This window comes from Halichoerus grypus, chromosome 1 (genome assembly GCF_964656455.1).
Source record: "Halichoerus grypus chromosome 1, mHalGry1.hap1.1, whole genome shotgun sequence".
NCBI classification, from domain to species: domain Eukaryota; kingdom Metazoa; phylum Chordata; class Mammalia; order Carnivora; family Phocidae; genus Halichoerus; species Halichoerus grypus.
The window spans coordinates 125,593,485-125,607,650 of record NC_135712.1 but is presented as its reverse complement, the minus strand read 5'-3'; the positions used below and the strand labels follow the sequence as shown (position 1 = coordinate 125,607,650).

General features: G+C 44.3%; 1 protein-coding gene across 1 annotated transcript in view; it reads left to right on the top strand.

The window, feature by feature from the left end:
- BFSP2 (beaded filament structural protein 2) overlaps positions 1-14,166 on the top strand; it is a 66,980-nt gene continuing 52,814 nt past the window's right edge. Inside the window, exon 1 of the mRNA XM_036066815.2 lies at positions 1-489. Within this exon, the coding sequence (XP_035922708.1) occupies positions 1-489 (489 nt within the window). The remainder of the gene's footprint in view (positions 490-14,166) is intronic.

The window sequence follows — 14,166 nt, the reverse complement described above, 5'->3', positions numbered from 1 at the left end:
ATGAGCACAAGGCGGGTGGTGGTGGACATGCCCACTGGGGCCAGCCCCAGCATGCCCCTCCAGAGGCATAGGGCATCCTTCGGGGGAACATGGTCATCATCCTCCCTGGATAGCCCCACAGCCTCCAGGACCAATGCCATGGGTGGTCTCATCCGAGCACCCAGAGTCTATGTAGGGATGGCGCCCAGTGGGTACGCAAGTGGCCTGGGCACACGAGTGACACGCCGGGCCCTGGGCATCAGCAGTGTTTTCTTGCAGGGCCTGTGGAGCTCAGGTCTGGCCACAGCACCAGCTCCGGGTCTGGAGAAGAACCTCAGTACCGTTGAAGACCTGGGGGCTTGCCTGGTGGAATACATGGGCAAGATCCATGCCCTCGAGAACGTCAGCCAGGAGCTAGAGGCACAACTGCGGATGCACCTAGAGAGCAAGGCCACACGCTCGGAAAGATGGGGTGCCCTCAGGGCCTCCTGGGCCAGCAGCTGCCAGCAGGTGAGTGTCTGGGCCATGCCCACGGGCTTTGCATAGGGCCAGGAGAGGATGCTGACATCCGCCCGAGGGGTCATTATCAGAGAGCAAGAATGCTGAGGCAGGGGCAGGGGAGTGAATGGTCTGAGACCAAAGAAACTAACTATAACCTCTCATCCTTTCGTGCTAAAAAATTCTAATAACGATGAAAACAATAACGACAGCTACCATTTACTGACGTAGACTGCGGGCCAGGCCCACAATAATCCCTGTACACGCACTATCTCCTATGTTCAAAGCAATGCTATGCAGGTGCTCATTCACTCATTACATTTTTCAGATGAGAAAACGGAGGCACAAAGGAATTATGTAATTTGCCTAAGATCATGCAGCCTGCAGGGAAGCTGAGCTTTCAGCCTGAATTTTTCCAGTTCCAAGGCTTGCATTTGTCCCGTTACCCTGGGCTGGCTCTGTAACCTTTGTGTTAAGAAAGGGTTTTTACAGCCATCATCAAATGGATGTGGCACCAAAACCAAGGATAAATGGAGGTGTGTTCCTATATCCATCTGCTGCAGTACTGTCCAATAGAAATATGAGCCATGGGTGGTCTCATCCGAGCACCCAGAGTCTATGTAGGGATGGCGCCCAGTGGGTACGCAATTGACAAGTAATTGACAAGTTTCTATTACCCACAGTAAAAAAGTAAAAAGAATCAGGTGAAGTTCATATTAGCATATCTTATTTAACTCAGTATATTTTAAATGTTATTTCAACAGATAATCAATATTTAAAATATTAGTGAAATAGTTTACACTGAAATAGAACTTTCTGCAGTGATTGAAATGTCCTGTATCCACACTGTCCTATCTGGTAGCCACCAGCCACATATGACTATCGAGCACATGAAACGTGGCTAGTAAGACTGAGGAATTGAATTTTTATTGTATTGTATTGTATTGTATTGTATTTCGTTAGCCACATGTGGCCAGTGTTGTCTTATTGGACAGGGCAGGACACAGAGGTTTCATCTTTCTCCCTTGCTTGGTCAGGATGTGCTCTCCAGGGTGATTTCTGTAGAGCGCTGAGCTCATGTGTCATGTCTGGCCTGCAGCTTCTCCCACCATGACTCTAGCCAGCATCGCACAACTCATCAGGTCTCTGCGGGTGGCTGGCTTCTCCTCTCCCTTCCCTCCCCCACCTCCACCCAACAAATGCTGGCCTTGGGATCCCTCAGAGCCACATCAGCCTCCAACTCTGCTAGGAACTGCCAGCTTGGACCCCTTGCACCCTAGGGCCCAGCATGCACTCCCCAAGCAGAGGTCACCAACTTCCATTTGTGTGTGGCTGGGCGTTGCAGTGCAGGCACACTCAGAGTTTCCCCCACTTCCCCTACTGCCTCCCATTTCATCCTAGAGTGCTTCTCCTTCCCTGTCAGTCAGTACCCAGCCGTCAGCTCAGGACATGTGATGTACAACACTGTCTTCTTGGCTTTCCTCTGGAGCTGTTGTTCTGCTTACATCCATCTCGGCTGGGAGGGAGAGCCATTTTAGAGCAGCCTGGGGCTTAAAGCTGCAAATCTAAGACGGCCATCCCTCCTGGACTCTCCCCAGCAGTCCTGATTCCAAATATTTGTGTCCTAGAAACCAGAAGACCATCCCTAGGTATTCCAATATTTCAGCATCTGCAGGACAATTTCTTGCATTCAAATGCCACGCAGACTTTTCACGAGAAGTCAGGCATCCCAATTTCTAAGTCAAAAAGTATAGACAGAAAACTTAGTCCATATTCAACAGATACTGATGTGGTCTGGCTCCAGCTAGCTCTGGGGGATTGGCCAACTTCTCTAAGCCTCAGTGTCCTTATCCATAAAATGAGTATAATGGCACAGCTACTCTAGCAAATCCGTGGATAGCTAAGTGGCATGGTTCCTGCTTGCCGGCAGACTACAGATTCAAAAACTGCACCATGGCAACAGCACGGCCCCACTGCTGTCGGAGCCAAGACTGGGCAGCGGGACATTCAGGCCTGCCGCTGATGGTCAGAATCCCAGACGAGCGTCTTTTCCTGTTCACTGACCCTAAGTGAGATCCTTCACACTAATACAGAGTTCTCTTCTTCTGCTTTTGCTTAAAAACAGGGACTTGAAGATACGGTTAGACCGACCTGTAAAATGTATTTCTGTATCACACAGCCTCGCCTTCCAGCCATATTAAGCTCTGTTCCACCAACAAGAACCAAAGAAAATTCTACAGATTTGAGAAATGCACATTAATTTTCCTTTGCTGTAGTGACAAAACTGACCCACACTATCCACCCCTCCCAGCTTCACCATAAAGCTTTAAGTGATGCCTGTTCTCCCTCCTGGTATTCTCCACCCAGTCAGCAGCATGATCTTTTGGACATGTGGGATCTGACTACGTGATGTCCCTGCCCAACACCTTTCTGGGCTCCTCATTGCTGACAGGACACAGCCCATAACCCTGGGCTTAGTCTACAAGGCTTAGAAAGACTTTCTTCACTCATGGCATTGCAGATACTTAAAACCGTGTACATGATTGATACTCCTCAGTGAGCAGGATCCCGCTTCAAATCCTGGTTCTGCCACTTACTTGGACCAGCCAGTCCTCTGCTCTGTGTCTCCCTTTCCCCATCTATAAAATGGATGAGCACCTCCCAGGGTCATTGTGAGCATGAAATGAAATAAGATGTGAAAAAAGAGCATTAGAGAAGGGCGCCTGGGTGGTTCAGTTGGTTAAGCATCTGACTCTTGATTTTGGCTCGGGTCATGAACTCAGGGTTGTAAGATCAAGTCCCACATTGGGCTCCATGCTGGGCGTGGAACCTGTTTAAGATTCTCCCTCTCCCTCTCCCTTTACCCCCACCCCTGCTCACACATGCTTGCTCTCTCTCATAAGAACTGTGAAGTACTGTGCACATGCAGCAGGCCATCCTGAGTCAGAGTGCCAGTCCTCTAGGGGCAAGATCTCTGGCCAAGGGACTTGCCTCTGGAGGCCACAGCCCCCCTTCAGGGCCTTGGCTGGACCCTTTCTTCCTCTCTCCACCCCTAACAGAATCCTTTTCACCCAACAGCCACAAGATGACAGCTCCCTCCCAAGCCCCATCTGCCCCCAAACGACAGGCCCAACTTCTGGCTACTCAGAAACAAAGCCTTTCCCACTGGGGAATGGGGGCCCCACTGCATTCCAGGGTGCTTTGTCATGGAGCCCTAGACCCACCAACCAGCCCAGTCCCCATAGAAGTGCAGGAGGGGCACCACCGCCAGGGCCTCTAACCTAGACTTGGAGAACAGACTACCAGCAATTCATTTATTTCAGAAAGTGCTGCCTTCCCCTCAGACGGGCTTCAGAGGCAGCCATGCCATGCTAAGAGTTTCTGGGCTCCAGAAAGCCAAAGCTCTCAGCTGCCCAGGCCCACGACCCCAGGAACCCCAAGCCCCTCTTCACCTCCACCCACCCACCCCCACCTCCAGCAAGGGCCTGGTCACAGACCCAGGGAGGGTCAGGTTTGCTTCTTAGGGCGGGGCATGGATCCAGGGCTGGAAGCACCACAGTGCACTTGTCAAGCGACTAGAACAGAAGGGCAAGCCTTTTGTCCACCCTTGATCCAGGTACCTCCAGAGTGGCACTGGGGTTCAGTACTCTTAGGATTACCTATCCTCCATGGGTTGGAGTGGCCAGTCCGTGGGAAAGGGAGATGCCTGGCTTCACTCCTCGCCTCCCCCCAACTCACCAGGACAAGGCACGTCAGTGCTGTCGCTGGCAGGAAGGGTCACCCAGCAGTTGGTGAGCCACACAGTGCCCCAAATGGTGGGGCAGGGCCCCTGGTGGGGGGGGGGGTGCCTAGGAGAGTTTCCTTTTGCCCCATTGAGTATCCTTGTGTCTGAGGTTGTGCAAGATTAAATAGCAAAAATTACCATGACAAATCAAGAAAAAAACATAAAGCTTCATATTTTACCACATTTATTTATTTATTTATTTATTTATTTATTTATTTATTTATATTTTACCATCTTTTGAAGCACCTTTCCCCCTGCCTTTTGAACAAGGAACTCCACATTTTCATTTTGCACCAGGACCCACAATCATGTAGCCAATCCTGGCTAGGGGTACTGTATATGAAGTTCCTTTTCACTTCCAAACCTCTCTCTCCTCACTCCTCTGTTGTGTTAGAAACTCTCAGACACTTCTGCTAAGCAGTAAAAACAGACAGGAAAACTCCCAGGTGATGGCCATGGAAGCCAAGGAGGGCACAGTCCCTGCCCTTTGCTTGGATAGAAAGTGGTTCTTTTCCTCTCCTGCTTTGCCAAATGCTCCTGCCCTTTCTTGCCAAGTGAATGGTGCTAATAGTAAGCTCCAGCGGCAACATCAGGCCCTTTCATCTTCAAATATGCCAAACTGCAAGCTTGGAATTAGGCAGCCTCCTTGCCTTGGAGCTGCAGATAAAGGGAGAGTGGGGACAGAGGAGGGACGTGGAGTCTCAATGCACAAGGAGAAGGAGTAAGCCAAGGCCAAGGCCAGACAGATGCTGGCTGGGAGAGAAAGGGGAACCTGGAGGCTTCGGTCCCACTGCAATTATTGGTCTCCAGGGGAGAAAATAGCAGCTTACATCTCAGACAGCAGAGGTTGTTAGCTGGAGGAAAGGGAAATCAAAATTATTGAAAGGCAAGAGAATTAGAATTTAAAATGGACCTGATTTGAATATCTTTCCTGCTGTTCACAGTTCCTCTTTCTGTCCCTTGCAGAGAGAGAGCTCAGACTCTGGGGATCAGCCTATTTGGGGAAACTGCTGGAAACTCAGGCAATCCAGGTGAGGGCCAGCTCTCTCCCCACAGAACCTGTAGTCCTAGCAGCTTTCTAAAAAAAAAAAAAAAGAAAGAAAGAAACAAGAACTAACCGCCCACCCCCCCCTCCCCGCTCCAGCCCCAACCCCCCACCAACCCTGAATAAGAAGAAGGCAACAGGACCATTGTTCTTGATTCACAACCTGGTGTCCCTGAAAGGGGGAGAAAGAAAGAACCATGAGCTATTTATCTGCAACAGCCTGAATACATTTACCCAAGATAAACCACCCCATCTATTTCTTTTTTTTTTTTTTTTAAGACTTTATTTATTTATTTGAGAGAGAGTGAGGAAGAGAGAAAGCACAAGTGGGGGCAGAGGAAGAGGAGAAACAGGCTCCCTGCTGAGCTGGGAGCCCGATGCAGGGCTCGATCCCAGGACCCTGGGATCATGACCTGAGCCGAAGGCAGACATTTAACTAACTGAGCCACCCAGGTGCCCCATCCCCATCTATTTCTTAATATTGTACATGCACTTTGTTTGGTCAGAGCAGGTCAGTAAGGTAGTTACTTTGTTAGCCAAGTTATAAGGGACACTAAAGTATCATTTCAAATGTAACTATACAGAGAAAAAAAAATGTATTCAGGAGAATTCCTCTCAGGGAGAGTGACATATGAGATTGGAAGAAATCTTTTGATGGAGCAGGGAAAAGAAGGAGGCATGAAGCTGCTCCCAAGGGTCTTGGTGGAGTAATATAGGTGGTCACCAAATTGCTTTCTAAGAAGGGTAGTTTTTGATTTCCTGGGTGGAGGTAGGGAGGGTCTTGCTTTGCTAAGTAGAGTATATCCGTGCAGAAACACAGTAGAATATATCTGCCACAGAAGACAGGGGAGACAGTAAGTGCTCTCACTGGGGGACACTCTTCAGTCTCTTAAGATCTCTTAAAATATGAGGGCCATTTTGAAGAGTAGAGGACAGGGGAGTCCTGGTAATGAAAAATAGGGAATGTGCTACAAAGACTGAGGATTCTGAAGCCAGAGAGTCTGTAGGTCACACTCGGGCCCAGCAAGGTCTTTGCTGATCTTGCTACATCTTGATTTCTTACCTGGATAATAAGGATGTTTGGAGACTTTCTTGACATGATGAAATAGCTAAGAAAGAAATACTAGAGGACTTCCCGTAGAAATTAAGAACAAAATAAGAATGCCCTCTATCTCTACTGTGCTGTAACATTGGTCAGAGGCAGGGGGCGCCTGGGTGGCTTAGTCGGTTAAGTGTCGGCCCAGGGTCCTGGGATCGAGCCCCGCGTTGGGCTCCCTGCTCAGGAGGAAGCCTGTTTCTCCCTCTCCTTCTGCCTGCCGCTCTGCCTACTTGTGCTCTCTCACCATCTCTCTGTCAAATAAATAATTTTTTTTAAAAATCTTTAAAAAAATAAAAAAAACCCATTGGTCAGAGGCAGTCATTAATGCCAGACAAGAGAAAGCAATTGGAGGTATAAAGATCGGAGAGAAAAAGGGAAAATGTTGGTCTTTCTGGAAAGCCCAAAAGGATCCATGTGAAAACTACAACAGACAATAAGATAATTTAGTAAAGTAGCAGGTTATAAAATAACATTGAAGACCTATGCTAAATATATATATATATATATATATACACATATATACATATATTAATTTAATATATAAATGGCTACCATCTCATTTATGATAGCAAAAAATAAAATACCTCTAAATAAACTTAACAAGAAATGTCCAAAATGTATATGAAACAATAATAAAATTCTCTTGAAAGGACAAATGTAAAGAAATACCATGTGCTTGAATATAGACTCAAGAAAAATGTCAGTTCTCCCTAATTTATAAATTTAAGGCCCAATCCTAATTTTTAAAATATCATTGGGGTTTTTTTTAGAACTAGAAGGGTTTATTATAAATTTTCATTTGTAAAAACAAAAAGGCAAGAATAGCTGAAAAGAAGAACTGAAAGAGGAGGTCAAGGAGGGACACCCAGACATTGCAATATACTAGAGAGTCTCACTCGGAAAGCAGTTTCATGTTGGTGCATAAAAGATGGAAAGACCAAGGGAACAAAATATAAAATTCAAAAATAAGCCCTGCTCCATACAGAAACTTAGTATTGATAAATGCAGCATTTGAAATCAATGGAGGAAAGGACAGACTTTTTAATAAATGGTATTCAGGTAACTGGATTGTAAGGAAAATAAATGGTATTTAATAAATGGTATTCAGGTAACTGGATTGTAAGGAAAATAAAACTGGATCCATCCTTCTTCACTGTACCCTAAATCAATTCCAGATGTATCCTAGATGTAAATGTGAAAAAGGAAACCATACAAGTAGAATGCATGACTGAATTCCTTTATAATCTGGGTGTGAAAGAAGTTTTCCTTGATATAATTCAAAATCTAAAAGCAATAAAGGAAATATCGATAAATTTGATTACCAAAAATTTTTCAATTTTGTGTCACAAAATAACACCATAAGCAAAACTAACAGATAAATGACAAACTAGACAGAAGTATTTGCAAATCTGAATGCAAAGGGTTAATGTCCCTACTCTATAAACAACATTTAGAATTTGCAGTTTTAAAATAAAAGCCGACAACGTGCTTACTGTTAGGTAGGCTGGAGATATAAACTAGGAATTGACATAAATAAAATCTTTAAAAAAATAAAAAATAAAAATAAATGAAAGTGGCTCTTACCTCCATAAAAAGATATGCAACTTCACTCATAAGAAGAGAAATATGAACAAAACAAAACAAAAACCTACCTGAGATACCATTTTCACTTATCAGATTGGCAAAACTCCTAAAGTGCATCAATCTGTTTTGTTGGTGAAGTGCTAGGGAAACAGCCAATTCCACAGTGCTGATGGGGAAAAACATGTTACAGTGTCTACGGAGAAGAACTTGGCAATATCTAGACAAACTGTATATGCATTTATGTACATGTAATTTAATCCAGCAATCCCACCTCTAGGAATCTCTCCTGATGACACACTGGCAAAACGCAAACAAGAAGTATGCACAAGGCTGTTCATTTCAATCATATCCATAATGCCAAAAGACTGGAAAAAACCCAAATACCTAGCAATAGGGGCTAGCTGAATAAGCAATGCTACATCCACAAAAGGAAAGAGGAAGGGGTCTGTAAGTATTATGGAGTGATGATCTCTAGGATATAGTGTGAGCTGAAAAGCAACGTGGAGAGAGTGTATATTTCATCCTACCATTTATCTGAGAAAGAGGAAGGTATATGAATATATGCTTACATACTCACCTGTAACTGGAAAAACCAACCACAAATGTTTTTAAATGATCACTTACAGGAGAAGGGAGGGAATAGGGTGGAAGGGAAAGGAATAGACACTAGAATTCTTTCAATTTATCTTATTATGTGGAGATGACTTTGGAACCATGGAAGTATTTTACAGAATTATAAAAGTGACTTTTAAACCACAGTCATTTGTACATCTCTAGTGGGATGCAAAAGGGTACTGAAAAAAGAATCTTAAGTCATTTTCAGTAATCATATTGTTGGTGGCATTGTTCATATTATTCTAACACTGGTGTGTGTGTGTGTGTATGTGTGTATACTGTGGGATAAAGCCAAAGAGTAATTATATTTGTGTCATTGAGAATTGAGACTTTTAGTATTGGTAAAAGGAGATACACTTGTAAGGCAGATTAAATTTAGTGACAATTCTCTAGTCCTGAATTTGAATTGGAATTATCAGTATAAAATCATGGTGTATGTGATCCTAAAATAAATGTATACCCATTTTCTAGCTCCATCCAGTGAAAAGAACTAGAAACAATTGCCAACCCAGTGGCAATGAGCATTTTTAGCCTCAGATTTTGGTCACTAACTACCATCTTCATTAGAAGAACTGAGGCTCCTTAGTTAGAGAAATGGCTGAATCCAGGTTTGGGAGCAGTAAGTGTAAGAGATGAATCTGAAACATCTCATTATACCAAAACCAAGGGAGCTATAAAGAACTTCTAGAGTCATGTCAAAAGACTTAGGAGCCAATTTGAATAAGCTCCCACTAATCAAAGATGGCTACGTATCAATAAGAATATTAACTGCTAAAAAAAAAAAAGAATATTAACTGCTATGGATTGAAACACATCAAATATGTTAAATCAGTGAGTTCAGTATAATACAAAAAAAATCCCACTTATTAGTTGCCTTGGAGTCTGCTGGGGAACCAACTCATTATTTTGAAACTGGTAAATAATGAGAAGGAATTAGGAATTTTTCCTGCCTTTCCTATAAGAACTGAGGATCCATCATCATTTTTTTAAAAAAAAGAACTGAAGAGAAGAATTACCCTTTTATAGAAATATTACACTAAGAAACAAATAATGTAACTATTAACTATTTTATTTATATTTATAACTAATATTAATCATTAAAATAGAATTCAAATATCAACACTTTGCAACCATAATAAAATAATGGATCTAGGCAATAACAATCATCAAATGGCTACTAATATCAAAAAAGAGAGACCAGCAGACGTGTATACTTCCTGGTGGAGTATACAACATCACCTATGACATAGTCTTGACAGAAAAAGAAAAAGAAAAAGAAAACTGAATGTAATTGAGCCTCAAAATAAAACTACTAATTTACAGAAAATACAGAGGTCAGATGAACATGTGAAATGATGCCACTGGGATGGAATCAGCAAGACCCAGACTGTTAGGAAACTGTAAAACTAAACACCCAATTGTTTCAACAAGCAAACATTGCAAGGGACAAATAGGGAGGTGAGGGGGAAGCCTATAAATTAAAAGAGATTAAATTGACATATCAACCCACTGAAATGGACATTATTTGAACCACTATTCAAGCAAACTTTAAAAAATAGACAACTGAGGAAAGATAAACTAGGTATTTGAGGAATTGTTATTAATGTTTAGATGTTATTTTTAGATTTTTGAAAGTTATTTTTTATTTTGTTAAAGATTTATTTATTTATTTTTCACCAAAAGATTTATTTATTTATTTGAGAGTGAGACAGAGAGAGAGCGTGTGCGCACAAGCAGGGGGAGGGGCAGACAGAGAAGCAGACTCCCCACTGAGCAGGGAGCCAGACACAGACTTGATCCCAGGACACTGAGACCATGACCTGAGCTGAAATCAAGAGTCTGACCTAACTCCCCGTCACCTGCAGGTGGTCTAACCTAACCAACTGAGCCACCCAGGTGCCCCAAAATTTATTTTTTTAAAGCATCTTTAGAATTTAACAAGACATACTGAAATATCGGAAGAAGAAATAATGATATCTGGGATTTGTTCAAAATAATCCAAGGCAGAGTAGAAATAAGTGAAACAAAACAGGCCATGCATTTGTAATCATTGGAACTGGGTGATGGGTATATGGATGAAATAATGTATGTAAATTGCCACATGCATAATCAATGCCCAATTAAGTTTGTGGAATTGAATAAATGAGAAGCTACAGACATTGAGTAGTAACATAAACAACTGTGTTTACATACATGTATTCATGAGTTGTTCAACCCACCCATGCTGCAGGAGTTTAGAGAAGAGACAGGATATTGACTGGTCCTCAGTGAGAGTACCCCAGGAGGTTGAGTCTAAATGTGGGACCCAAAGAACATGCCAGAAGATGGCCCTTCAGACCGGGGGCCAGCATGGACAAGGGTTGGGAGTCAGGATCCAGTCTGACCATCTGCAGAGCAGTCTATGCATGGGGCAGATTTCTCAAGTGTCAAAGAGAAATTTTGCACTGAACACTTGTTAAAGTCGGCAAGACATATTTTATTCAGACTACTGCAGTAGGGGAGAGACATTTCAGTATAGAATGAGCTCAACTCCACTGAAACAAAAGACAGAAGGCTTTTTAAATGCTGGGTGTGCTAAAGGAAAAGTACGGAAGGAGTTTAAGGGAGGGGATGGTCTATGTGATTAGGCCATCTGTGTTTGCTAATTGGTGCTTATCCAGAGGAGAAACACACTTCTCATAGCTTTATGACAGGAGCAAATTAGAGGAAGACGCCCACCAAAGTCAGCATCCCACCCTCGCACGGGAGCTGGGAGGGAGCTATCTCGCCAGAAGTAAGCATTTCACAGAGATTGTTCCCAGGTCCTTGAGGAAAGATTCTGGGTTGTAGAAGATTTACATCTCCTAGGGGCAGAGAAAGGATTAACAGTTCTAAGTTTCCTAAAATAACTACCAAGGAAAAGGGAGGTCAGGGCCTCTTGTCAGGTTTTAGCTGGAATGGAACAGTAGATTCTTTTGGCAGCATTGACCTTTCTCAAGCAAGCATGTTAAGGGGGCTAGGTTCATGCTAGGGACCTGGTCTGGGGCCAACAGAAGCCATGCCAGAGTGTGGTCAGGTGCCTTAGTGTGCGGGGCTAGATGACGTCATTTATGCCTAGAATTTTCATTCTCACCACTAAGCACCAAGCGCCTCCCGGTCTCTGCTCTGTCCCCCTCACCTCTTTATTCTGAGACCCAGCACGGAATGGGCATGCCACGGCCCGCAAAAGGCAACCAACAAATGGGCAGCCAAGGCTGAATACAGAACCAGACTTAAGATTTTCAATAGGAACCCTGAAGTTACAGGCAGGGAGCTCGCTTAAAATCCCACGCCACATTGAAATACAAGCAACAACCTCAATGTCTAATACAACTAAATAACACAGCAGAATCCTCTGCAGCTGTAAAAAAAAAAAAAAAGAATAAGGAAGCTTGTTATATACTGAAGTGTGACTAGCATATATATATATATATATATATATATATATATATATATATATATAAAACCTGACAATATATATATATATATATTTGAGTAAAAAGGCAGGCTGCAAACCCCCATGTATGCTCTGCTACTATTTGGGTCTCTGTAATGTGGGGGAGCAGACTGTCTGGAAACATATAGAAGGGGTGGTAGCAAAGTATGCTTCCGGTGAGGACGGGAGACAAGAGTAGGAGCAGGTGTACTTTGCGCTATGTGTACTTTCTGCAGTGTTGGGATGTTTTCCCTAGGTTTTAAAAAATGAAGTAATAAATAAAACTCCTGCCAGCGACCTGGGGCAGGAGTGGGGGTGTTCCAACCAGGCCCAGGGCAGGTGAAGCCCTCACAGCCTCACAGAAGCTACTGACATGTCCCAGGGGGAGAGGAGAAGACTCATCTGCACACTCTCCTCTCAAAGCGAAAACCCAACAAATTAAATTAGCACATATAGGAGCAATAGAAAAGCCCTCATAGTGGGCTACACTCTCCAGAAGAACTAAATTAAAATTTAATCCAGGGAGCGGGCACAAATGCCGAGGACAAACGTGGTGGTTCTTTACAGGGAATTATCAAAAGAATGGGTGAACCAAGCAGAATGTTACGCAGGGTCCCCAGTGTTCCTCCAGAGGGTTTATACAGATCCCCTGAAGTCGAGGACTCAATTTAGGGAAATAAAACCTAGTTTATCATCGTCTGGCTGGGGAAATGCACATAAAGACTCATTTATCGGGTTGTAAACGAGTTAATAGAGCTGACGGTCACAAATGCATTATTCAGCAGAAATGAGAAGTTACTTCAGCTGTTATCAGTGGGTAATGAAAAGCCGAGCACAGGAAGTGGAAAACTCCATCACAAAACCAACTTGCTATCAGAAAACAACTTGTAATTTTTATTTATATTTTTCAAGGGCCAATGAATAACCATCTAAATGTGTCAGAGGAAACACCACAGTATGGAGAGAGAAATGAAGTTAGAAAGGCTCCTTCAGGAGACTCAGGGCAAAGTTGGACAAGAGGCAAAGAACTGTGCCTGAATTCTGAGTGCCCGTACCTGCCAGCCCTCACCAGCACCCTGCCCCTCCCTGCACGCCCCCTCGCTCCTTGCACCCCTTCACAGCCCCTCCTCCTGGCCCTGCTGCCCGGAGCACTTCCAGGCATCATCCCCAGCCTGCAATTGGGCCACGCCTTCTTCCTCTTCCTTCCCACTAGGCAGGTAAGAGTCCCTTCCTCAGGCCCACTCCCAGCCAACTCTGAGGAGGAAGCTGATCTCACACCTGGATTTATTATTAGTTACTTGCCAAGGAAACCTGGGCCTCTTAACTTAGAGCCTCGGTGTATCTGCATAATGAAGGTGAAAACTCTCCTGCGGGGTTGTGAGGAGTAAATGAGACAAGGAGGTGAAGCCCTGGGGCATCTTGGGAGTTCACTGGCCCTGTCCCTAAGGAGCTTTGCTTGGGAAGTGAATTGCTTCTGGTGATATTTCAGACCACCTGCAGGTGACGGGGAGTGAGCCCAGGAACCCCCGGTGCAGAGTCTGCACCCTAAGGCCAGCCCTGCCAGGCACTAACCCCGAATTCCTGGGGTTTTGGCCCACATCCCAGCCACCCCCTGGAGCAGGCACAGGTACTCTGGGGGTTCTACAGATTTCCCCCCAAGGTCTCCTAACAAAACCGTGTACTGTGACAAGACTCATGATCATGGCACGGTCCACACTCTCACTATGAATGGCAGGCCTCGGGCACCAAACTCATTTTGCGTGACACAAGGACTAACAAGAACTTTCATTCACCGTGTCCTTGATTTTCTCGACAACATCTGTGTCACCCAGGATGCTGGGATTATGCCCACTGAATTAGTGTGAGGGCTGGTTCCGACAACGGATGTTATTCCCTCAGGGTCTGGAGGCTGGCAGTCTGAGATGGAGGTGTCAGCAGGGTTGTGGGTTTTTTCTGAGGCCTCTCTCCATGGTTTGTCGATGGCCATTTTCTCCCTGTGTCTTCACAGGGTCTTCTCTCTGTACATCTGTGCCCAAATTTCCTCTTCTCACAACCGGTGGAACTGGATTGGGGCCCCACCCTCAGAGCATCATTGTAATGTAATCACC